This window comes from Maniola hyperantus, chromosome 4 (assembly GCF_902806685.2).
Source record: "Maniola hyperantus chromosome 4, iAphHyp1.2, whole genome shotgun sequence".
NCBI lineage: Eukaryota > Metazoa > Arthropoda > Insecta > Lepidoptera > Nymphalidae > Maniola > Maniola hyperantus.
Window position 1 is genome coordinate 11105140 of NC_048539.1, and position 27891 is coordinate 11133030.

Genomic DNA, 27891 nt, shown 5'->3' on the forward strand with positions numbered 1-27891 from the left:
AGTCTACTAAGTACGACCTCGCCTAAGTCTATGTACGACTTTATTGTATAAACTTTAACGACAGATAATAAAAAGTTTATGTAATGTTTTTTATTGGATTATGAACGACAAAAGAGTATGTTAGCGCTAAAGCTAAACTTTTGCGACGGTATCGTACAAAGTTGTTACAGTAGGTACATTGTAGTGAGAAAATGTTTTTGAACTGGCGTCTAACCTAAATTCCGTATAACACGTAGTTCTCTAGAAAAATAAAAAGATGCTTACTAGCGACTTTGTCATTGCCAAATTTTACCCTTTTTAGGGTTTCGTACCTCAAAAGGAAAAACGGAACGGTCTGTCTGTCGGTCTGTCAAGAAACCTGCAGGGTACTTCCCGTTGACCTAGAATCATGCGATTTGGCAGGTAGGTGGGTCTTATAGCTGGCATTAGGGAAAAAATCTGAAATCCGTGAATTTGTGGTTACATCACATAAACAAAAATTAAATTGTGGTCATATACTAATAATTAGTACTTTCAATTTTCGGAGTAAGATAACTATATCAAGTGGGGCTAAATAAATACATATATATGAAAGAGCTTCACCTGTACATTCTAAAACAGATTCTTATTTATTTTTATGCATCATAGTTTTTGAATTATCGTGCAAAATGTCGAAAAAATACGACTGTAGTACGGAACCCTCGTTGCGCGAGCCTGACTCGCACTTGGTCGGTTTTTTGAAAATTGTCTTAATTTGATCCTAAAGTGATAATAAACTACCAAATTCATTAATTTAATAAACTGAAATTATTACAGACTAGCTGATGCCCGCGACTCAGTACGCGTGGATTTAGGTTTTTAAAAATCCCGCGGGAACTCATTGATTTCCCGGGGATAAAAAGTAGCCTATGTCACTCTCCAGTTCTTACTATAGCCATGGAACAAATCACGTCGGTCTGTTGCTCCGTTGCGACGTGACTGAATTATAAACCAACAAATTAATAAACCAACAAACAAACACACTTTCGCGTTTATAATATGGGTCATGATTGTAGTCTTTTAGTTGGCACCCTTCGGGTACGGACTACGGAACCCTAAAAAGTAAGATTCAGACTTGCAAAAAATACAGAACTGAGGTACAGACCATAGAACTTACGATACGACCTAGTTAACATTATTCTTTACGTCCTCGTAGCTATTATATATTCTGCAAAGGGTGTTCAAGATCGATAGTGTGGTGGCGCATTAAATTTTTACAGCCGGACGGACGGATGGTTAGACACGGCTCACACGCCATATTGATTTGACGTTAAATACCTTCGAAGTTAACAGTATCGTTAAATAAATGAACCAAGTATAACTTTATCATCGTCTCAATTCTCAACCTATCGCTGACCCACTACTGAGCACAGGCGTCTTCTCAGATTAAGAAGGAATTAGGCCATAGTCGACCACACTGGGCTGGTGTGAGTATCGTTATATAAATGAGCCAAGGTATATAACTTGATCATCGTCTTAATTCTAAACCTATCGCTGACTCACTACAAAGCACAGTATTCACACACACAGTGTCTTCTCAGATTAAGTAGGAATTAGGCCATAGTCGACCACACTGGGTCGATGCGAGTATCGTTATATAAATGAGCCAAGGTATATTACTTTGTCATCGTCTCAATTCTCAACCTATCACTGACTCACTACTGAGAACAGGCGTCTTCTCAGATTAAGAAGGAATTAGGCCATAGTCTACCACTCTGGGCCGATGCGGAATATTGGCAGATTTCACACACATTGAGAACGTTATAGAGAACTCTCAGGCATGCAGGTTTCCTTACGATGTTTTTCTTCACCTTTAAAGCAAGTGAACCGAAAAGTTAGAGATGCGTGCCCGGAATCAAAGCCTGGACCTCAGATATGATGCGTAAATCTACCACTAGATAGGCAGACCAGCTGAGGGACTCCAAGTGTTCAATTCAATTCAAATTCAATTCAAAGTTCTATATTGCGAATATGGGTAAACAGTGCAGATATTACAAAACAAAAAGGTACAGCCAAACTGCCTATTAGCATGCAATATGTTATGATATACCTACCTAACAACGTGTACATAGTTTTGATAAAATTAGTCACATTAAATATACTTAGTCACAAAAAAAATACAAATTTAAATAATAATATTACAAATGTCAAAAATAAATTATTATTAGTATTGTGTAAAGTTCACACAGTAGGGTCTTGGAGTGTATAGTAATAAAATGATGTGATTTTTTGTACAGTTGTAGTTTATGGGGCTAGAATTCATTATTAAAGAGAATAATTTAAAAAAAACACAGTTTTTCATTTATTTTTATCATAACTATGTAATTATAAACATGGCGCTGAACGGAAGGCGATTAATGACGTCACAATGCTTAAACGACATATATAAAAAAAAATTGATAGAAAAAATCGCAGCTTATACTGAGTAGTATGTGATAACATAGTAGATCTAACAACTCCATAGTAGGTAGGAGATTTTAACTTACAATGTTACCTTAATATCTTATAATTTTATTTATTCACTTCTTGGTACTTTAGTTGTCAATAAAAATGGTCTTTATATTATAATGCCGTGAGCAAGACTCCGTATTTTTATAACGTCCGATAAACGTGCTACACTAGGGAACACTTTATTCGTTTCCTAGATAAGTACGAAAGTCTAGTTCGTAAAGTCCAAGTTGTTATCCAGTTGAAATATCGGTAACAGTTTGTACTCATATGACTGAACGCTCATATTGCGGCGATACGACTACGCTCGTAAAAGATTTGACTATTATTTCCATAGAGCAGAAACAAAGAGGAGTTGGCCTAAGCAACTGTGCACTGTGATTTTCAACTAGGTCCTGACGTCATCACTGTGGGCGGGGCCTTAGTTAGTATGCTGTCTGCGTTCGTCAGGTTCACATATATTGAGACTCGTATTATCGGTGTGTTTTCGCGTTTTTAAGAACAAAAGGATGAAGTGTTGTGTTTTATCGTATCAAAGTTATTCAGACAGACGTTCTGATGCTATGAATGGTATCACATTTCATTTGTAAGTAATTTTATACGTAATTATTAAAATAGTTCTAGATTATTGACATCTAGTGTGAGATAGCTGAACTATGTAGTGACATCAATATATCGATGTTAGGTCGCTAAGCGAGTAGTTTTGCTACTAACCCGCAGATGGAAAATTGAGAAGTGGGCGGCGTTCCACAACCCCTCACCCCGCAAAATGTCACTCGATATTTCATAGGGAAATCTTAATACAACATCTCCTCTTTGTTTCTGCTCTATGATTATTTCCTTGCCCACTTATATACGGGGTTTCCTCGAAAGAAGATGAATAGACATATTTTGACACGATAAAACTTGTTTGTTTGTATTTCGGCTAACCGGATAAAATAATAAAAGGTAAACTTGTTACAAACATTTACTTATCTAAGTGGAATTGTTTGTTAGGTCTTATCTAACAATCTATAAGTGCTACATTTATTTGGATGTTTATGGCTATGTTTCTTTTTTTGTTAGCTAAATGATATAAGCTTCACTGGCTACAATTTTATAATCCACTAGTCAACCCGCCCCGCCCGGGTGGGCTTACCTAATCCAAAGAAAATTCCTACAAATGTATACCTAGATGCTGTCTTTCGGTGACATTATGGTCACCGAAAGACCGTAAATACAAACCGTATCCTCTGCCGTCGACATGTTTAGACCCAATTTCGTGGTTCATCAAACATTACAAATGACCCCACTTTGCAAAATATATTTACCACGCCTTGAGCACTGAATATGTTAAACGAATTAGAATACAGAGTTATATACTAGTAAGAACCTATTTAGATGTGTTGTGACTTGTGTGTTAGAGATTGTGATCTTATCTATGTCTTCAAGTTATCGGTCAAGGGTTGAAAATTCAGACAAACAAATTTGCAAATAGCACAAAAACTTTATCTCTATAAACTGAGGTAATGGCAAACAAAACGGTATTATTGCACGACATAAACTAAAAGAAAACTGTTGAAACTTTTTTTTTAAATTTATCATAGGCAAACGCTTGAATACAAGCAAACCTGACGGAAAGTGATGATGTGACCTAAGATGGGACGCGTTTACCTAGATCTAGAAGATGCCTATTCACTCTTGTTTTAAAGATACCCAGGTTGTAATTGGTAGGAAACACATATCGTGGAAGAGTATTCCAAACCTTAGCCATGCGTATGAGGAATGATGACGCAAAACGTTTCGTGCGTGTGGATGGGATGTCGACGACTTTTCCGTAATTATACCGTTTTGATCGAAATCCCGAACTTTGGACTCAATTTTAGCACAGTTTTAGATTAGATTATTTTTTAATTGCAAAATTGTAGGTGTGTACAAAAAGGGTCTTAGAATTATAAAAGTCCAATTACAATCTGTCATGCAATGTCGAGCAATTTTACAGTAGTAGATTTTTTCAAAGTACTACACATTGAGTTACAATTTAGGTACATGGAAATGAATGCAGAGTATTAAGAGTAGGATAGTTATTGTAGGGTTTCTTTGTTTATTAAAATACTGTTACCAAGTTTAAAAATTATTTTACTTTTATTCATTCATTACATACTATTCCTATTCCTAAAAAAATAGATATTAAAAACATTAAGTATAAATTAAAAGAATATTTTTAGCAAAGTTAGATGGCTGAGTCTTTTGTGTCTATGTAGATTATATAATTATTTATATTAGTGCTAATCCTATTCATCTAATAAACCTTAAATTTAATAAATCTACTCACGATTATAAATTATGTTACATACTTACGTGATTCTTCGCGTTATATACCTACTGTAGATTATTTCTTTAAGTAATTAAGTAGTTAATAGGTACCTTCGTTGCAGCTAGGCACCGAGGACAAACCTCTGTAGTTTTTTCGGTGTTTTTAGTTTAAGCTTTTATTTGTATGTATTTTGATTTGATAATAAATTAAAAAAAAAAATTAAGTAATTATAGTATAGGTATATTAAACAGACTCCCAAGTCCTCAAGTTTAACAAATGACACGAGAAATTTAGAGATGTGTTTATCTCTTTTTAGGGTTGCTTTTTTGTTTCATCGAGATTCATATCCATATCACAACGATAGATACCTTCTAAGTTTTCACTTCAAAAAAGGTGCAATTGGCACTTTTGATCAAACGGGTAGGTAGTAGGTACTCGTGGATGGACGTGTGCCATAAAAAGTCCTATTCCTTTGTGTAACTTATACTATTAAATTAGCTTAAAGGTAACTTACACACCTAATATTAAACTCGTTCTATCATGTTAGATTACGGTGTAAAATCCTTCGTATAAGATAGGTTATGTGGCACCGATAACTGATAAGCACTCAACCCGACCCTTCGGCAATTTCGGCTGAGTGCTAGGGACGTCGGTACCTGTCCCATTGAAAAAGATCTCTACCATTCGGGTGTCTCAAACGAGGTTATTTCGGTTATATCTGATAAACGAGATGGATGGCGCGACCTTTTTTTAATTAAGTCATTTAGGGATGACTCTTCTCAGATATTCAATCAGATCAGGTTGTTGCAGGGGCAGGGCTAGTACTACTAATAGTTCCTACTTTACGCAGATACTTAGATATTATTACTGTACTAATACTCCACTCCATTTAACAACTATCAAAATATACTTATGGCAAATACAGGAAAAGTTTATTGTTTTTTAAATGACGTGCAATCAGATTTTTTTAAAGGTACTTAATAAAGTTTATTTTGCTTTGAAATCTAAATGATCGAAAGTGCAAAATCAATCGGAAGTTCCGAACTTTCAGAATCGGAATCGAATCTCCGTAACATCTGTAATGCAAACACAATGTGCTCTTTAAAAAGTTACAGTCACTCGTTAGAACACGATTAGAAACTTTACTAGGTTCCATAAATATTTAGGTTACTTTTGAGAGTGCGCGTAGCTTAAAAATTAGAAATCCTTTAGAGAAAATCCAATATTATACGCAAACATTTTTTAAATATATTATATCTCTCACCCGGCTATACTCACGTGTTTAGTCGACGTTAGCCCGACTAGTTTCGAACCCATCCGGGGTCCTTTTTAAAAAGGGAGTCAGTTCGCGCACGCGTCGCGGTTAAGAGATATATATAATGGAAATCACTTACGATATTTTAAACGCTGTAATAGCTGTAATTTTTCTCTATTTGTGGTAATTTGCGTTTAGGTTGTGATACACAATCTCAATGTCCGATTTAATGAATCTCGCACACTGAGGAGCTTAACAATAAAGCGCGGGATTTTCAGAATTAGGTCAGCTTTCCGCGTTGGGCAAAAACGTCAAGTCATGAAGATTTACGAAAGCGAGTTTTTAATTTTAGGCTGCCTTTCCACCAGAGATGTGAATGAATTAATGAATATACTTTTATAGTACACCACAAAGTTATTACAGAAAAACACATAGGTACAAAGCAAATCAAAAATATTAGCAGGTAGATGGTGGCCTATCGCTACCTAGCGATCTCTTCCTGATTAGATGTGCTAGCTACGAACCACTACGAACTACGATGCTAAGATACGGATGTGTGCTACGAACCACTACTAACTACGATGCTAAGATACGGATGTGTGCTACGAACCACTACGAACTACGATGCTAAGATACGGATGTGTGCCAAGCCCACCAATATGGTTTCCTGTTACCCATAGCATATCTTAGCTTAGCTCTGGTGAAAAGGGGTACAACGAAGCCACCGATGTCTGTATGTCTGTGAATTACTAGTTAAAGTGAGGGTAGCGAGCTAAGGATGCGAGCTAGGGGCACACGAGTAGATATTATAGACCAGAGGGGAAGCTTCACACTAGCTCACGCACACTACGACGTGCCACGGACGCTCCGTGCGCCCAGTTTGGCGGCAAACGGAGCGTCCGTGACACGTCGTGGTGTGCGTGAGCTGCGCTAGAGTGAGTGAACCTACAGCCAGCCGCTAGTATGAAGCTTCCCCTCTGGTCTATATACCTACTCGTGTGCTAGGGGCGCATAAGTCGTGTAGCGTGTATGGAGCACTGCGCAATGACTGCGTACCAAGTTCACGTCGTGCATCTTCCTCGCACCTCACGAAAAGCTCATCTTACCTTCTCCGCTAGATTACTTAGCTTTGGTGGAAATAGACCTACACATACTTTTCGTAGCTTAGCTCTAATCTCGCTTAGCAACATGTATGGTGGAAAGGCAGCCTTATAATTATTACAGTTGGTCGAGTCACGTAGAGTGCACAGCAAACTGAAAGCGACAGATGACTAAAACCATGATTAATTGGTTTACTAGCTGATGCCCGCGACTTCATCCGCTTGGATTTAATTGTTGGAAATCCCGTGGAAACTCTTTAATTTTTCGGGATCGAAAGTAGCCTATGTCACTCTTCACTCTACAGGTCTTCAACTATATCCAGGCATCACGTCGATCCATTGCTCCGTTGCGGCGTGATTGGAGGACAAACTAACAAACAAATACATCGCATTTATCACTATCATGTATTTATTCAATGCATTCCAATATTGATTACATAAATCATTAAACAATTATTATTAATACAATATTGGAACCCCGTTGGACACTTTTTTAATTGTCATGGCAGCCATTTTTAATTTTTTATTATGTGTTGTTATAGCGGCAATGAAATACATATTCTGTGAAAATTTCAACTCTCTAGCTATTACGATTCATGAGATACAGACCTCTAACAGACAGACGGACGGACGTCCTTCGGGTACGGAACCCTAAAAAGGGATACTAATATTATACTACTATACTAATATTATACCCACACTAATATTATAAATGCGAAAGTGTGTCTGTCTGTCTGGCTGCTAGCTTTTCACGGCCCTACAGTTTAACTGATTTTGATGAAATTTGGTACAGAGTTAGCTACGAAGTTCGTAGTTAGTTCGTAAGTTAGTATTTAGAGAACGAGGTCGCGGCATCAGCTAGTAATAAAATAAAGTCGGGAAGACGATGCTACTCTCATCATAGCTTAAATACAGTTAGACGCAATCAGTGCAACGCAATCCTGCAAATCAGATTGTGTTGCAACTTGCAGCTTACTTGTGCTCCCTCGCAGGACTGGATGCTTTTAAAACGGCTCCACAGTTAAACCAATATTCAAATGACCCTGTTTTTATACGGATCGGATTTCTTTAGAATCGAACTGACTTATTTTGTTATTCATGAAATATAGGGCAGGTAACTTTTATATTTAGGTATCTAGGGCACAATAACTGAAACCGCATTTTGTACCGGTCGATAGGAAACTATTTGGGGCGCAGCGATTTCGGAAATGCATGCCAGGCTTGCATGAGGGTAGATTGATAATCGAAGTGTGCCAGATATTTCTAGTCTCGCGGCTGGCAGCTAAAGTCACGAGGGTTGACAGGTTTAAATTAAATTTAAAACTGACAAACTGTATAATATCTCTGTATATTAGGTACCTATGTCCTTTTCATATTGCATTAGTAAGAAGAGGATGCAAATATTCTAATAGTGTGTCCAAACATTTCATTGAATGGTCTTGAAAATCATGTTGATAATGATAACTTTAATGACATTGCTTTGAGTTCTTACACAATATTATTATTTGTTAGAGTTCCAAAGGCTTTTGTAAATGAAACCATTGCGGTCAGTTTTCACAAGCAAAAATAAACTTTACTTTAGTTAGGCCAACAAATAATTTTCAAACTTAAGCTTTTGTGTTTAATTCTTATAGTCATAAAGAAGACCGCACGCGGCCGCAATACCTGAGGGAGGCCTTCCTTCAAAAGAAGAGTCACCACCTACTATTTGATGTAATTGCAATCAAGCGCAAACTTATATTATGAAATACTGCTAAAATCAAAACTTTCCTTTTGGCTGTCAAAGGTGTCAGAGCTCCGAGAGCTGTAAGAGCCATATTTTACAGTAATGAATCTTAAGTCTATAAACATGCGTAAACAGAGAATATGTAAGATCCGCCGTATGCTATCATTCTCAGCATTACTCATGGTTGTGTTAGAGACCAAACTAGGGTAGGGCTAGGGCCAAGCTAGGGTTAGGGCTTTTGGGCACTATTTGAGGTCTATCCTTAGGTTAGAATGCTAAAAAAACAGTATAAATCAGAATTTACTTTTGTTCATTGATTATTACTGGTTTTTATAGTCCGCTATAAATATATAAATATTAATACAAAAAAGATGTTATTTACCTGTTTTAAGAATTATTGTGCTTGATGATATTTTGATGAAGGAAGAAACCAATGTGTTTTTATTAGATGACATACATATGCACTGTTTTGGCATACCTAAGTAGCGGGGTCCCCATCGGGCTAGGGGCCCTAGGCTTGTGGCTAACTTTCCCTTGTGGTCGGTAGTGGACGAGGGTTCAAAACGGCGGTAACGACGGAACGGTATTACTGCAATGTGTTTAACACGGCTGAATTTATTGCAAACGTTACAGGCACTGTTAGTGCTGAAAAGTGCTTCTTGGGAGTCTTTCAAGTCTGCTAGGTGTGTATACGATCACTTTTTTCGGGGTAGCGTGCTCTCCAAGGCACAGGGAAAAGGTTGTGGCCAAATTTGAATCTTCAAATATAGTCCATCGTAAGATCCGTTGCCCAATTAGATCGATTTAAGTATAATGCGCTGTAGCGCAACTAGACCACCGTCTATGGTATTCAAAATTATTTTTCATCATCATTAATTCTAACTTATTTGACTTTAAGGGAGTGCCGGAAAATTATTTTCCAACTCTACATAAAAAGGTGCTCAATTACACTGAGTTAGATGAGTTGCGCTGGGAATTCTTCAAATGCAAATTAGATTCTCGGATTGCAAATTTAAAAATTGCAAAGTTCACATCGCATTTTTGGCTGCTATACATAAAGTTATCTTTTGGTATAAACAAATCTTTTACGATACCTTGGTAAAGCTTTGTGTTTCATAATATTGTTATTTCTTTTTTATTGAACCAATATTAAACTGTACCTAAGTACTAATAACTTCGGAGGGAGCTCCATTCAATGTTAACTTAATTAAAACTTTCATTTTTTGTGGCTTAAGCGGCAACGAAAATAAATGTTCTAAGTATAGATACTAAGAAAGACGATAGAATCAAATATTTTGATCATTGATATTAAATCTTCTAAATCAAAACTAGTTGGTATAATAATAGTAGCTTACCCACTAGTCTTAAGCAGTTATTTCAAAAAACTATTTTTAGTAAACTGATGTTCCATTAGTCTATTACGTTACTTACTAATTGTGTCTCTCGTAAATATTGACAACCGCAGGATAACATTTAAACTACGCTGTTAATTCCTATTAGTATATAGTACGCGATTGGTTGAAATGGCAATCGGGGAACACCCCGGATACCCGCACATCCCCCGCGCTAACCCGGTGCGAGCGAGCGCGGATGACGTGCGGGTGTGCGGGGCGATCTCCCATCTCATACCACGATTGCCATCTCAACCTGTCGCGTACTATTCATATAAGGTTGATGTGTTTTTAAGAGCACATAAAAGGAAGAATGCTCTTCAGGTAGGAACGCTCGAGGACACGACACGACGTAACAATAAAAAATATCCAGCTTGTTTTACTTCGTAAGTTTACACAACGTTTATTTGAAGAATTTCATTAAACGTAGAGCGGGACATTAGGTACTTAGTTTATGTAGAGATGCTAAGCAGTACTTAGTAGTAAAACAAGTGGGGTTTGGAGTTTCGACATAAGATCTTGATAACAATATCAGTCGGCTCTATGGCCATTAAGAGATAAGCAAAAATAAACAAATAACAAAAGGAACATTTTCTTTTTCTATCTATATTAATAGGTAACCTACTAATAACATTTTAAAGAGAAAAGGTTTGTTTGTTTGTAATCGATAAACTCTGAAACTATTAAACCGATTTTAATAATAATTCGTTCACCGTTAGAAAGATACTTTATCCAGCAGCTCGATTGTGGTAGAAATTGATGCCGGTTTTCCGAAATGGACCTACAGTATAAAAACTGCAATAATTGGTCATTAGTGTACATAATATGAGTGACAGTAGAGTAAACTAGAGTGAGGGAACTCTCGGTTTGATCCTGAATCGACGATACGTGCCAAAAAATATGTCTACTTTAGGGGTACTACAAATATGTACTAGAACATTTAACGCCTGTCAGTAACGTCGAATCTTCCACGTTTTGTTAGGACTTCTCTAAGAGCTCTTGTATACGGCAAGTTTTTTCAACCGTGACTACACGCCTAAGAAAAATTGCAAACTTGTACATGGCACGGCAAAGCTACCGGGAGTCACAACGGCCAGGTGCCGCTCAGTTGTGATCTTTCTGCGCTTGGCTACAGACGTCCTTACCATGAACCCTTATAAGAAAGAGATTATCATTAGGTATAGGTATATGGAAAACTCAAAAAAGAAGAAAAACGTAAAAGAAGGTTTTGGATACATCCGAACAAAACCACGCCGTGCGTAGACACGTCTCGCCGAGGGGCGTTTATGTCAACAAGCTACCGCAGTGATCCATACAACACTGTCAACCGTGCCTACATACGGCGAATTTACCGTAGATTTTCACGACGAAAAAACGTGTGTGTACAATAGGCCTACGGTCGTGAACTGTGGTGACAACTGACAGTGAACGATGAGACGCTCGGCGTTGACATGACGTTTCATTTCGTAGCATAAGTATAGTGTGTCCACACATTTTCTCTTATTTTCAAAACAGAATTTTGATTAATTAAAGTAATAAAAATTAAAATATTTCAACTCTTATGGGTAAACTGTCATGTCAAAAGTACGGTTCGCCTTTAAAATAAGGACTAAAATGAAATTTTACACATAAAGTTGAAATGGCGCGCGAGGAGTTAAATTTTACGCGTTTTCCTGTATTCGCCCCTCCAATTAAGGTAGTTAATAAGGAGTGCTGTATACGTTATTAAATTTTTACCGAGCGAAGCCGGGCGGATCAGTTAGTAAAGAATAAGAAAGAAATGATTAATGTTACTAAAAATCATGAATGTAAGGGAAACATAAAATAACGCATTGAAAACCCGAAAGCCTAAATGATAATACAAGTTAATGGTAACACAAAGGTCGACACATTAGCCGGATAAAAGGGAATGGACATCCTATATTGTCTTTTACGCCCGCCTTTGAGTGGTTTGCTCCTCAGAATTGGATGACAAACCGACAATTGGGTCATGATTATGTGCTTTTCTATGTATGTGGCTATGTAGTGATCCCTTCAAAGTAATTGCCCTGTCAAACTTGTAGGAATCGAGTAATTTGATACATTTTTTTATCGATGACAGTTTTGCGCCTGACTTTTCTGCGACCTTTCGAGAATTTCGAGACAACACTTGTAGGTTTGTAATGGTTTTTTTTAATTCGAAGTAAATATTCCTACGTACTGGTTCAATATATTGCTCCTTCAGGGTGGTGTTCATTGATGTTAGAATGCCACGTGGTGGTGTTACTAGGATAGCACTACCCATACAGCATAAACGAATTAGTTCTTTTTCTGAGTGTTATTATTATTAATTAAGTGATTTTCGTTTGCACCTAAACCACACAATTAAAAAATATCGCGTAGCTTTGAGAAAACATTTTGTACCTAAGCACTAAGTATAGTGGGTAACTGGAGCAAATTTTTAAATGAAAATCCGATCAGAATTATTGGGAACTTAATTCAGTTTATTTAAAGAAAACCTTTTTGCCTGAGCGTTCCCCGTAATGTTCTTAAAGGTGTGTGAAGACGGCCAATCTACACTGGGGTAGCGTGGCAGACTATGGCATAAATCCTTCGCATTCTGAGAAGAGCCCTTTCTCAGTAGTGGGTCGACGATTGGTTTGAAAGAAAGAAAGAAAGAAAATACGTTTATTTTACAAACTGTGCCACACATCACATCTTATAACTAAGAGCTGGTTACTAGAGGTTGAGTATTCTAGTTATAATTATGTTATTATAAGGTTATTGGTATGAGGTATTTAATATAACACTGTTAAATATATTACGAGAATTAATTAAGTACTCTTTTCAATAAACTATGGAACTAGGCTGGACCTCTTCTTTTCAATATGAATAATAATAACAACAAACGGTGCGGTTGAGTGCTCGACAAACTAATCTGAATTCCCTGTAATGTCTTCAATACACAATGTTTTGTAAATTGTTTGAATGTACATAGTAAATCAAAGATAAACGATATAATCTAATGAAGTTTATCTTAGGGTCTCCTCTTATTTGTTATGTAACTTCATCGGGTGTATTTAAATTTTAAATACGTTTCTATAGGCCTGGCTTAATTTCTTAGATCTCTAAGTGCTTGTATAACTAACAAGTATAAGCATGGGATGTGTTCGTCTCTTTGTTTATTTCTTCTTTCTTTTTTCTTCGACGTCTTTCTTTTTAATAGTTGAATGGGAATCCCTACGGCTAGGCTGTGGGATTTTCACATCTGGTCTAAGACTCCTATTCGCTGTGACATTTGCCATTTCGTAGGCGTCTATTAGATGATAGGTTTTGGTGTAAGATTTTCCATAGTCACTGCTGCGATTGAAGAGGATAACCTACCATGAGAAACACCTGGATAATTCTTGGTGCTATCAATCACACATCCGCACGATAAGAAGGTAGTTAAGGCGTCGCCCACGGTTCGACAAACTTGTACGTGTTTAAGGTACATAATATTATACAGAAAATGCAAAGAACAAGAAATATTTTTCCTACTTTGAAACAAATTCTACCCCTGTTTTATTCTGCTATCGTTGCATTTTCTATATTATGTAAATACGAAAAAAAGATTTTTAAAAGGTAGGTGTAGACAAACTTGAGCTTTAAAACAAGGCAGTTAAGATCCAGTTTACTATAACGCAAAAGTGTGTCGATTCTCGAATTCTAGCAACGTTTGGTGAGACGTACTACGGGTACAGAAAATGCAAAACGCAAACTACAATTTTGTGGCACCTCAATGCACGTTTCTAGCTATCGTAGCATAATGCTACGATAACAGCTAGTTACGAGTAGATTTTTCTACTCGTAGCTATAGCGTCTACGGCACACTATTAGCAGTCATGTTACTAACATAGTACGCTAAAAGTAAAACGAAGTCGAAGTCGCTGACAACATTTAGTGATTAGTGATTAATATCCCTATCCTCTTTTAAATCGACTTTCTGGAACTTCTTATTTTCCTCTTTAATTAAGCACGAATACAAGAAGGAGCATATTAACCTGGAGATTGACTTGTAACATTTTGGTATCATGCATCGAGTTTTTGTAACTCAAACCAAAGACTGACTTGTAACGTTAGTTTGCTCCACTCAACTGTCGGCTATTTCGCGAATGTTACATTTCCCTTTGAGTGTTACATTACAAGTTAGTGCAAGTCGTGTCATCGCGAATGATACATTACAAACATACGCTTCAAGCCAGTCTGTGTCGCTAGTGTCGTAACAAGATCGCCTCGAATGGTACATTACAAACAAACGGTACAAATCAATCTCCAGCTTTATAGACGACTAGTGACCCGTCCCGGCTTCGCATTGGTAGCTTATTACCATTTTCGTAGGGATCTCTATTTTTTTAAACAGAATTATAGCCTATGTAACAGAGAATAATGTAGCTTTCTAGTGGTGAAAGAATTTTCTAAATCGGTTCAGTAGTTCTAGAGATTACCCCCTAGTCCCTGCAAACAAACTTTACCTCTTTATAATATTAGTTAGACAGAATTGTCCAAACTTAGGATGAAATCAATCCAGTGCAATGTTTCAGTCCATGTTCTTCTTAATAAATACATAGTAAATAATTATTTGTTGATTCAGTACTTTAATTTATAAGTTGTAACAAAGTTAGGTAATACTTTCATGAAAAGAGATATTATATTCCAGAAAATGGATTTCGTTAGCAAAATAATTGGCAGCCTTCTAATAAATCTCATTTCGGCCCATTCCTTTATAATTTATCACCAGTCATTAGCGCTCGCTAATTGCCAATCGTGGAATTTCTTTGAAAATTCTTCTCTTCTTTAACTGCCATCGAATTGAATTTATTATTTAACTATTCGAATGGAAATTCGCCTGCATGTATACCTAGTAGGGGTAATTTTTTGTTTTCACTGCCCCTCAATCAAAGTGTTTGATTCTATCAATCCAGAAACTTCCACACGTTTCTAATGAATAACTCATCGACAGTATTGTACAGTGATTATACCTAACATAATATAAGAATAGATGATGTTCACAACTTGGTAAAAGTGGATTTAGGCTTTTTGAAAAATTCCATGGAAACTCTTTTAGTTTCTGGGACAAAAAGTTCGTCCCCGGGCCGTAAGCTATCTCTGTACAAAATTTTGTCAAGTTCGGTTAAACAGCAGGGCCGTAAAAACGTAGCAGACACGCAGCCAGACATATTCGCATTTATAATATAAAAGTATGGATATGAATAAGAATGGATTTATACATGGTTTTTTCTCGGAGGACCCGTTCGTTTAATCTAGCAGAGTTTCGCATTGATAAAATCTCTAAGTTTGTACGTGGATATAAGTAGGCCGTCATGAATATTTAATTCATGATTCAAAATGGATTTAACGTACATGACAGATCACTTACGAATATACTTAATACGTTACTTTAATATACTTAATATTGGTTACCGTGAAAATGGTTTTTTGTATTATAGTCATTACCTACGTATAGATAATGGCGTAACTAGTAAATTTTCTAATTTTGTAATATGTAATATATATTAGTATAAGTATTTGTAATAATGTAAAATTGTAATTAATTTTATTAAGTACTGTAAGTAGGTGTTATAATACAACCACATATTCTGAAACTTTTCCTACAGATAATTCAAAATCGACATTTGTAAGTCCAAAATCTTGTAATATATTATTTATAACGTTGTATATTATTATTTAAGACGTCGGGCAAGTTTCCATCCTTATGTCGTCGACATTCCATCTACACGCACGAAACGTTTTGCGTCATCATTCCTCATACGTATGGCTAAGGTTTGGAATACTCTTCCGCGATATGTGTTTCCTACCAATTACAACCCGGGTATCTTTAAAACAAGAGTGAATAGGCATCTTCTAGGTAAACGTGTCCCATCTTAGGCCACATCATCACTTCCCATCAGGTGTGATTGTGGTCAAGCGTACACTTATAATTAATTTAAAAAAAAAAATTACATTTTCCGTTGAAGGGTCATTTACCGCGGTGTTATTTAGGTACTCATAAGCAAAGTGTACAAATGATCTAATATATTAACAGCTGCTTAATAATATCTACTGATTGATAATAAAATATGTAGATAAGTATCATTTGTGTAAGTGGCCAACAAACCAAAAACAAACACACTTTCGCATATTTTATAATAAGGGTACTGATCATAGATATAATATTATTTTATAGAATACAAGCCTATAACAATTATTAAAAACTAGCTGATGCCCGCGACTTCGTACGCGTGGATTTAGGTTTTAAAAATCCTGTGGGAACTTAAATTTTCGTCCGTCTCCGTCTTAGCCTATGTCCTTACCCGGGTTGCAAGCTACCTCTGTACCAAATTTCGTCAAAATCGGTTGAACAGTTGAGCCGTGAAAAGCTAGCAGACAGACAGACAGACGGCCTTTCCTACCGAGAACCTGTAGATTCTAAAATAGATTTTTATTTATTTTGACTCGCGCTTTGCCGTATACTTAATATTGAAGTTTCATTACCTACATCACACAAAAGTATTTAATACTAACAGACACGGCTTGATAGCTCCGTCCTTAACTACATTCACAAAATGTGATAATATCTTAGTAGTAATAGTAATTACTGTTATATTAGTTGTTAACGTAACGAAGTTGTGAGTGAAATTAGCAGGAGACGCAACATTACGCCAGTTAGCATTTAATAGGGTACCTACTAGGTAATATTCAATCACACTTCTAATAAATAAAAGGCTAACAGCCGTAACCTACTTAGCCCATTGATATGGAATTCAACAATCAATCATGGGCTAAGTCATTGACTTATATTTTATAATAAGGTAAGCTAAGTAGGTACGTAGAATAATAATAATATGTATGAAAACTTCATACAATTGAATATGAAATGACAAAATAAACGAAACGTCACGACTCACGAACCTTTATCCCTTCCTAAACAAACAAATGGAATATTTTCTTTGGCCTCTCATAAGCCCCTACTGTTCCGGTAATATGCTGTCCAAGAAAATTTTGATGAAAGGACTTAATTTGATACAAAATCAAAATGCGATTTCAATGTTCATAAACTATAATCTGACAATTTAAACTTGTGATTACATTAACTTACTAAACTTAAAATATAGTGATCACATCACATATTGTATTGATCTGTGATTTTTCTATTAAGTAGGTATTTTAGTTTAATATTTTCTTTAACTGGGCGATGATAAGGGAAAGCGCAGCGTCGGAAGACCCCCCATTAGGAGGACAGACGACATCAAACGAGTCGCAGGGAGCCGCTGTTTGGCGCCAGCGCAAGTACAAGACACATAATAATATGTCGAGTGGTTCTATTGGTTGACGATTATAAGGCACTATTTAGAAAAGTAACACCTATACTCGTACCTATGTAGATAAATAGGTAGATAATTATCTTTGTATGCATGGATACGTTACATACATATCTAAAGCGATCTAAGATTTAAAACTAAGACACTTGTGTCACATTTGTAGACCACTGTCTCTACTTCTCTCGTGCGTTTTCTATCTTCTATCACTAAGCTCGAATTAAGTAGGTATGTATATTGTATGTTCACCAACCACCACGTAATATTAAAGAAACATGTCTGTATATATTTTTTACGAAACGTTATTGATTCATGACTTCTTAGAATAATAACGCCTATCAATCATAGTCATGACTGAAGTAAAAAATTTGTCGATACTGCACGCGGATAGCCAATTTCCCTATTTCGAACTGGGTCAATCGCGTGTTCTAAAATTCAAACATTTCGAAAGCTTTCGGTTTCAAGTTCTAATACGCTGCGCGTTTTACCGACGGCGACGGGACGTTCTTTTTAACCGACTTCAAAAAAAGGAGGAGGTTCTCAATTCGTCGGAATCTTTTTTTTTTTTTTTATGTATGTTCCCCGATTACTCGAAAACGCCTGGACCGATTTTGAAAATTCTTTTTTTGTTTGAAAGGGTATACTTCAAAGTTGGTCCCATTTCAATTTGGTGAAGATCTAATGAACATCTTCGAAGATAGATACTGGAACTCCTCAACGAATAAGAGTAAATTGCTCGCGATCAGTGTAATAGCTTAGTAAACAGTAGATTTTTAACCAGTCATAGCATAATTCCATGGGGCCACTAAAAATTGTGAAATAAAAAATTTTTACAAAAAAAATAAAAACCGACTTCGTTACACAAACACTAAAAATTGAAAAATAATTTAATTTATTACCGAATATATTATGTATACAAGAGTTAATATAGTTCCATAATAATATTTTTTGGGGTCGGTGCCAATGAGGTGCCATTGTGGAGTCCCATAAAAATATGAAGTCTAGACAATTCGCGCAGCTAAAGCTAATTGGCACCGGCACCAAAAAGTATTATTATGGAACTATATTAACTCTTGTATGCATAATATATTCGGTAATAAATTAAATTATTTTTCAATTTTTAGTGTTTGTGTAAGGAAGTCGGTTTTTATTTTTATGCTATGTTCTTTTAGGCACACAGTAACGCCAGCATGCATGCAGCAAATTACATGTACCAACTCGAGTTACTCGTACGTTACCAGGGCCGTCTTTAACCTATTGGAGGCCCTGGGCACATTAGGATAATGGGACCCTTATTATTTTGGTATAAATAGGCAAAGAAAGTAGATAAGCTGTTGGGATATTTTGAATTTATAGGAAAAAATATTAGTTAAAAGAAAAACTTGGACGTCCTGTTGTAAATATAAATATTTATTTGAAGTGAGGAAAAAAAGTCATCCAACGTAAACGTCTTACACTGAAAAAACTAATTATTAGTACCACAATTTTTTGTAGGTTTCTTGACAGACAGATAACAAAGTTATTTTTACGAAAATCTGATAGACATACTACATATTAGTTTCTAGAACGTATCTACAAAGTTACATTGAGTTTGATTGGTTGAACCAAACTACGTCTGTATGGAGCGAGTGAGGGAGAAAAGAGACCACCGTTAAAAGTGTAGAGTAAAAGTTACTGTTACATGATACGAACATTATTTATTATATCAAAACTAATAATGCTACTTTTGTAAGTATTTTTGTTAAATATACTTATTTATGTTAGTTATGGAGGAGGAAGAGTGAGGGCCATGAGACATGAGCATGAACAGAACAGGGATAGGTTTTTCTAACTTACTTCAAAGTTCCGACACAACTATGAAACGACTTATTTTCTCAAACATGCTTGGTTGGACAATTATTTTGATAACCTTCTTCGAGATAAATCAAAATTGCTGTACTGGTCAAATGCGAGCAGCGGCCGGCAAAAGTTGTATGAAAATCAAAACTCAAATCTGTCGTGTAATTTAAATGATCTTTTACTCCGAAACATGGCAACCAAAGAGGTAACTTGTCAAAGGTTTTATTCCGAACTGGCTTGCAAATAGAAAGCTGTTTTCAGCAACAATAACATTTTATTTTGATTTCTACTGGTGGTGAGGCGAACCTACAAACCAGATTTCCATTCACCTCTTAAACCGTTAAGCTAGCTGAGGATATACCTAATCAAGAAATCATTATTAAGTATTATTTCTTCGTGTTTCTATTCAGAGGAAATTATATAACCGTCTCTTTGGCTATATCGAGCTAATCCACAAAACTTCATACCATCGTACTAATAGTTCGTGTTAACGTTGATAGTTAGTGGCAGGAGCAATTCCCAAAGCCCAAACGAATCTTTTTGAAGGTGGTTTTGAATGGTTTAGTCAATTTTTAACCTATGGAGTATGTATGTGACTACACTTAGAAATTTAGGCGCGTAATTTTTTTTTCGGGAATCAAACCTGTTAGTACTAAGTAATAGGGAAGAAATAAAAATGTATTGTATGCTATACGCTATGTATTATGGTTAAGAGTCTATTAACCATAATACAAGCTATTATACTGATCGCGATCGATTTGCTGTTACCCGTTGAGGATTTCCGTGCTCTATTTCCGAAACAGTTTACCAAATCTGCACCAAACTTACACGGTACCAACCTGATAGTAGGTATAATCTTTGTAAACAAAAATCAAATTTGACGGAGTAATGGAGTAAAATCGATAAAAAAATTAATCCCTATTTCTTTTCAGGATGTTAACCCGGACTATCAGCTGTCACTGTACCAAATTTAAATTAAATCCGTCCAGTAGTTTTTGCGTGATGAGGGCACAGGTAGACAGACATACTGACAGACAAAAATTACAAAACAAATTGTTTTGTGGTCTATGTCGATAAACTGTTTTTTTTAAATATATTTAATGTAGGTACAAAAATTGTCCAGTTACAATTAAGTTACTTAATAAGTTTTGTTTATTCTTAGTCATAACTTAAGTAGTAATAACATTTTATTTGAGACTTTCATATTATACAAACTAGATTATGCCCATGATTTAGGTTTTTAAAAATCCCGTGGGAACTCTTTGAATTTCCGGGATAAAAAGTAGTCTATGTCCGTCTCCAGGATGCAAGCTATCTATGCACCAAGTAGATGACGACCACAATTTCGTATATGTACCTAGATTAAGATTTTTTCAATATTCCGTGAGAACTGAGAACTTTTTGATTTTCCGAGACCAAAAGTAGCCTAAAAAGCTAGTGGATAGACAGACACTTATAGATTTATAATATTGGTATGTAGTAGTATTAAGGACCCGTTTACGCTTGATCATTTAACATTTAAAGCTTTGTGATTTTAATATATTTTATTATATTAAGTAGCAACTGGCAAGCACTTGGAAAACTCTTCAAGGTAGAGTTTACAGGAAGTAGGATTCTATCTCACTTCTAAGATTCGGCACGAGGCGTTCTTAAATTAAGAACTTATTAGGTACAAAATATTAAAATTTATATTTATCTATTAGACTTAGAGCCTGTGAGGTGTGAGAGCCAGACCTTTCTTATTTTATAAAAGCTGAAAGCTTCTCTGCGCACTGCCCCCAACACAGGGAGGAACGATCAGCGACTCATGGTGCTTTGGCAGATATCAGGTAGATAACAAAGACGTGCTTACCTATAGAGTCGAAGTCTAATTTTTAATATTTTTTTTGGAATAAAGAAATCACGTCATGCATTCCCAGACACTAGTATCGTAGCAATCCCCTGCCAGGCACCCTTAAACTTCAACAATAATTTATTAAAGTTAAAGGATGCCTGGCAGATATCTAGACTAGCTCACATAAAATATATGTACCTACTTACTTTATATTATTATGTTAAGCAGTGAACCTATAATGTTCATCCAACCAACGAAAAGTGTATATTAAACTACTTTGTAGTTAGTACCTCAGATGGTAGAGTTTTCGAGTAGGTATCGTAACATTTTGTTGCATCGCGAGTAAGATTAGAAATAAGAACTTTAGACTAACGAAGTAATGCAATCTATAGATTACTACATATTCGACGAAAGCAGAAACAACTAAATAGCTTATTCGAAAAGTTTCGAAACTAACCGATAAGTACGGGAATTATTATTAAAGCTTTTTGTGCTATGTACTTCATAATAATGTTCGTATTATTTTTATAGTAAAGTTATTTTTATTAACATAAATAGAAATAACTTAGCAAACTAATAATTTGGAAAAATCCACAGCTTAACTTAAACTTACTCGACGAAAGTAGGGACAACTACTAAGTTTATTCGAAAAGTTTCCAAACTATTTTATAAAGTGTAGGTACGGCGATTATTGAAGAAGCCTCTTGATGGGCGGTGCTAACTGGTATAGTTTTCGAGTTTATTTTGTATCATTTTTGGTGCCAATTAAACTTAGTGTCAACTTTATTATTATAAAAATAACTTAACGAAGCAAAAAATTACAAAAAAATCTTCCGCTTACCTTAAACATGCTTCACGAAAGCAGGAACAACTGCAAAGTTTCTAAATTACTTTAAGTATAATATATACGGCGATTATTGAAGATATTGCTTTAAAATATAGTTTTCGAGTTAGTGTCGTATCGTTTTTGGTGCGTTACGAGTCGCATGGCTCACAGTGCGAGCGGTTCGGCGGCACGACGCGGTCTGCAGGAGCGCCGCCCGCCCTAACAGAGCCTGCACTTTGTATGGGCGAAAATTTCCCAGCCTACGACGCGTGTTAATTTACGTTGAAGAAAATTTACGAAGTAATTTTATATTCGTTGTAGTGGCTTGAATGATATTACGTAATTTTTTGTTTACTTACATTAGTTTTCTTAATATTTATATTAATATCAGTCTGGCTGTCCAGCGCGGAAATGCAGCCATTATTTTTGGCACCATTCCACGCGGGCGTGATTTGTGTAGTAGGTAATTAGGTAGATAAGGCTAGCTTTAAGTTTCGTGTAATGTTTTCTTAATCACTACCCTTATTATAAATGCGAAAGTGTGTTTGTTTGTCCTTCAATCACGTCCCAACGACGCAATGGATTGACGTGATTTTTTGCATGGGTATAGTTTAAGACATGGAGAGTGACATAGGGTACTTTTTATCCCGGAAAATCAAAGAGTTTTCACGAGATTTTTAATGAATTCAGGATGCTAATGGGTCTACCTCGTTACTGTAGCGCGTCGGGTATGTTCGCGGATGCGCATGTGGATTGTTTCTACACGACCATGCATAAACGGTGCACATCCCTGGTGCGCAGGGTACGAGCTAGCTCCAGTGGCATCCTGAGGGCATTTACTGACAGGTTTGATTGTCAGTACCTGAACCATTGTCATATGGTGCACGTGCTGACTAATTAAGCCTGTCTTAGATATACTATTAGGATTAGGTAAATAGTTATAAGATTACTAACATTAGTTTTTAAGGTGTGTGTTATTACTAACAAATTATGATCGTGTTTTATGGTCGAATTAAAGGATTTTTATTTTTATTTTATTTATTTAAAAACGTAATTCCACGCGGACGAAGTCGCGGGTATCAGATAGTTGTTTCTATTTTAGTTTTAACTAGCTTATGTCCGTGATTTCGTTCGCGTGGACTACACAAATTTCAAACCTCTTATATTACCCTCTTAGGGATTGAATTTTTAAAAAATCCTTTTTTAGCAGATGTCTACGTCATAATAGCTCGATCGGTCCAGTATTGTGAGCTGTACGTCGTGTATAAATCAGTCAGTCGGCTTTTCCTTTTATATATTCAGATGACCAAAAATATACTTAAAATAATAATGATCAATAAAATTTTAGGGGTAATCTCCAGAACTAATGATCCGATTCTGAAAATTATCCCCGAGTGTAGTAGTTAAGACGTCGACCTTCCATTCTGGAGGTCGGGGATTCGATTCCAGACGCAACTTTTCGGAGTTAAGTGCGTTTTGAGCAATTAAATATCACTTGCTTTAACGTTGAAAGAACACCGTGAGGAAACCTGTAGTTTTTCATAATGTTCTCAAAGGTGTGTGACGTCAGCCAATTCTCACTAGGCCAGCGTGGTAGACTATAGCCTAAACCCATTTCATTCTGAGACCTGTGCTCAGTGCCTAGTGAAGATGATGATGATGATGATGAAATAATAATTAACAATTTTGGGAGTTGTTATTGCGTCATGATTGTGTATAATATCATCGAGTAAATAAATACATTGGCATTTGGCTCTTTTGGTTAATTGAATTCTCGTATCGTTGATGAAATTTAATTACTATGTCTCGCGCAGTCTCCTTTTAATGTGAAATCCGGATTTTGGTTTTCGAGGTATACCCATTTCAAAGTTCACATACCAGTACCGTACCTACCAATGACGTAGGTATATAAGAACTCGCAAACCCAAAGAAGCTTATAATAGATGCGGATGTGCCGACGGAGTACACGGCTATACTGAAATACTGGTATGCTAACCAGCGTAACCAGGTGAGGTGGGTTGGTGCTCTGTCGGATGAATACAGGCTGGAATGCGGTGTGAGGCAGGGTGGTTTAAGCTCTCCTTTGCTGTTTAACCTGTATATTGACCAACTTATTGAACGACTGAGTGGCACACATGTCGGCTGCCACATCGATGACATATGTGTCAACAACATAAGCTATGCTGACGACATGGTACTGCTCAGTCCTTCAATAGCAGGACTTAGGAAGCTGCTTTCCATCTGCGAAACATACGCGGAGGAGCATGGCCTAAAATATAACTCAAAAAAGAGTGAATTATTAGTATTTAAGGCACCGAAAATACGGCCACGCCATGTTCCACCCGTATGGCTCGGTGGTGTACCTCTTAAGGTCGTGGATAAGTTTAAATATCTTGGTCATATTGTCACGAGTGACCTAAGAGATGATGAGGATATTGAACGAGAACGCAGGGCGTTGGCGGTAAGAGGCAATATGCTCGCCCGTAGGTTTGCCCGATGCACTGCAGACGTGAAAGTAACCTTATTTAAAGCGTTCTGTCAGTCCTTCTATACCGGTGCACTATGGGTGACATATACACGCCGAGCCTACAGCGCCCTGCGTGTTCAATATAATAACGCTTTTAGGATGCTGTTGAGGTTGCCGTGGCGCTGTAGCGCATCTAAAATGTTTGCAGACGCTCACACCAATGACTTTTTTGCCATAATGCGCAAAAAAGCGACATCTCTCCTGCAGCGCTTACGTACCAGCGACAACGGCATCCTAAAAGTAATTGCTGCCAGGCCTGACTGTCCCATACTACACCACTGTGTGGCGGTAGCTATTGGGTCAGTAAAATAAAATTAATTGTACCTACCCACTAATGAACTAACAATACTAACTTACTATTTAAGGAAAAATTGTAACTAACATACTAACAAACTATGGATCTATGAAGGTCTGAAATAAACGTTTATTTATTTATTTATTTATTTATAGTAAAGAAATACGTACCTAAACAAATAGATCTTTTCCGTAGGCGTATTTTCTAAAAAGGCTTGTAAGAAGCAGTATGCTTTATTAATATTTATCAATCGGGTTATACTCGGGATTATGTCCGATAAACAAAGCCATCTAGTTTTTTTTAGGTTAATAGGTAACTTCTTTTAAATCCGAAAGTGTGTTTGTTTCTTACCAACATTCTCACAGATTTCATCGCGTCATGTCGTGATTTGTGTGTGTCTGAGTTTGGAGTGAAATTGGAATAGGGATGGGATGGGATTCCGACACGACCGCAGAGAGATGAGAAGCAGGGTCAACGGTTTTACTAAGTGATATTATTATCCGGGCTGCGAACCAACTTCCTAATTGCTGGCTGCTACTGAAAATTTAATACCAAGACTAATATTCCCCTTTCACCTCCAACTAAGCATAAATGTTGTGCTAGGAGTAGGTACGACATAGTGCAACTGGTGGGATTTGAACCGCCGGAATTCAGTCCGCTCCTGTAACTGAGCTATTGAGGCTTACCCCTAAAGTCCCAATTAGATCTTTTCGGTGACTAACACGTTTTAAGGAAAATACATTTCTGAATTCAATGACTTGGATATAAGATGCAAAAACTCTTTTGGATAATACCTAACTAACTCATTAATGGGACGGGTTCCTACGAGCTAATTACGTAAAAACCACCCCTGCCTGACTCCTAGACAATGGATCTTTTGTCATCGTTCTGGTAAAAAGCCTAGGGTTTTGAATGTTTTATACCCATTAGGTATGATTACATTATAAGCTTTTGCTTTATTTATAAAAGGCGAGAGCTTTTATTATACATGTTTAGAAATTGTATTCCATTTTTGTACAATTAAATTTAAATTTAACTAGATCGATATAAAAAAAGATAGAAAAAAATTAAATTGCATAGATAATATAATATAAGTACGTACATTTAGATAGGTACATGTGTATATTTAAGCTATAAAGTGAATGAGTGAAATGAGTGACTGTTCTTAGCACCAGGAAATTGACGAGGAAAAGAAGTTACTTACCTATATGTTGAATGTTAAAAATTAAGATATCTGATGTTTAAAATTAATTACTCGTATAAGTACCTATATATTTTATGTATACAGGTATCACACTTAGTAGGAATTTTACTTAAGTAAATTGTAGATACCTACAAAAAGCAAAAGACTTGTTTTATAAGATTTTGTAGACTAAACTTGTCTTAAACTTAAGTCCTTTTTACCAACGACGCTCTAAATTTTAATCTATTTATGTAAACATTAACAGGAAAGCCAAAAAGAAATGAGAGACTTCAAGCAGCGACTGGGTGGTCGTAAATTGCGCGAATTTAGACGTTTCTAATACTTTTATAGAAACATAAAGTCCGAGAAAGGTGTTTAAAATATCGCCTTAATTTCGGCAGCTCTCTAAAAAGTATAAACTGTGTCATACCTATAACACTAGCAGTTGCCCGCGACTTCGTCCTCGTAAAATTTCTGGTTTCTTATGAGATCTGAAATTTTCCCGCTGCATAAGGCCTCAATTACCTACTCACTCAGTCTCACCTTAAGGCACGGAACACATAATACTAAAATGCCAATTTTCATATCTCTAAGTTCAAGAACATAGGATTTTCATATAACTTTTCAACCCCTTAGGGGGAGAATTTAGTTAGTTCCTTTCTTATCTGATACCTACCTACACCCTAGAAAGAACCTACCTACGTTTCAAATTTCAAGTAAAAATAATAATAGTTTAAACTTAAATTAAATTAAATTAAATTGACTTATACACAATTTTATTATATAAAGCTAATAACCTAAATGTCGATTTTCATGTCTCTAACTTCAAAAACATAGGACTTTCATACAACCTTCGACCCCCCCTTTCGCACCCTTAGGGGGGGAATTTTTCAAAACCGTTTCTTAGCTGACACCTAAGTCCTAGAAGGAACCTACCTTCCAAATTTCAAGTTTGGCTTTATGGTTCATAAGATTTCGTGATTACTCAGTCAGTCAGTGAGTGAGTGGTATTTCGTATTATATTCTCGTTTTTTATTATATTTATTATATTTTCGTATATTTTTATATATGTATTTAGATTTACAGTTTTCTGAAGAATATTTATTAAAAACTAGATAATATCCGTGCCTTCATCCGCGTGAATATACCTACCTAGGTTTTAACTCTACTCGTTAATTTTTAGTAGGGCTAAGTATTAATTTTTTTTTCAAAGAAATAATACCATTAAGTTCTTACGCCTAATCTTATTTCAAATAAATACCTACATACTAACTTAGTTCGAAAAAAAACAAATAAAATATTTTTGATTTTTTTAAATCGTCATTACTATAAAATAATAAAAAATATACAGAGCTGTATTTAATTATTAATAAATTATGTAGGTATTAGGTACTTACATATAGAAATATTTGCAGTGTTTTTCATTACAAATTAAAAATGCTTAATTATTATTATTCTTTATCTTACATTAATTTCTTAGCATAAATACAACAGATTAGGTGTATTTATAAAATAATTCGAATATTTTTAACAATCCATAGATACAACAATTATATCAATGCTAGCGCATCTATCCCTTAAAACTACGAATCACTGAATTTATACAGACACTAAACCAAGTAAGTCACTAATGTTCCCATATCTTGTATAAACATAATATGTATGTATTATACATAATATCATGTATGTATATATAGGCAGCCAATTAGATAAAATATTTATATTTTTATCGGAAAACGCATTTCACAGTGTCTCTAAATAAAATGCTTATATTATGTGAAGTAGGTATCTAGTAACACTTAGGTCCATTACAATT

General features: G+C 35.8%; 1 protein-coding gene across 1 annotated transcript in view; it reads right to left on the reverse strand.

Annotated features, from left to right (window-relative positions):
* LOC117997144 (uncharacterized) overlaps positions 1 to 22744 on the reverse strand; it is a 68398-nt gene extending 45654 nt beyond the window's left edge. The window contains exon 1 of the mRNA XM_034985318.2: positions 22086 to 22744. Within this exon, the coding sequence (XP_034841209.2) occupies positions 22086 to 22094 (9 nt within the window). The 5' untranslated portion in view covers positions 22095 to 22744. The remainder of the gene's footprint in view (positions 1 to 22085) is intronic.
* Positions 22745 to 27891: the final 5147 nt, after the last annotated feature.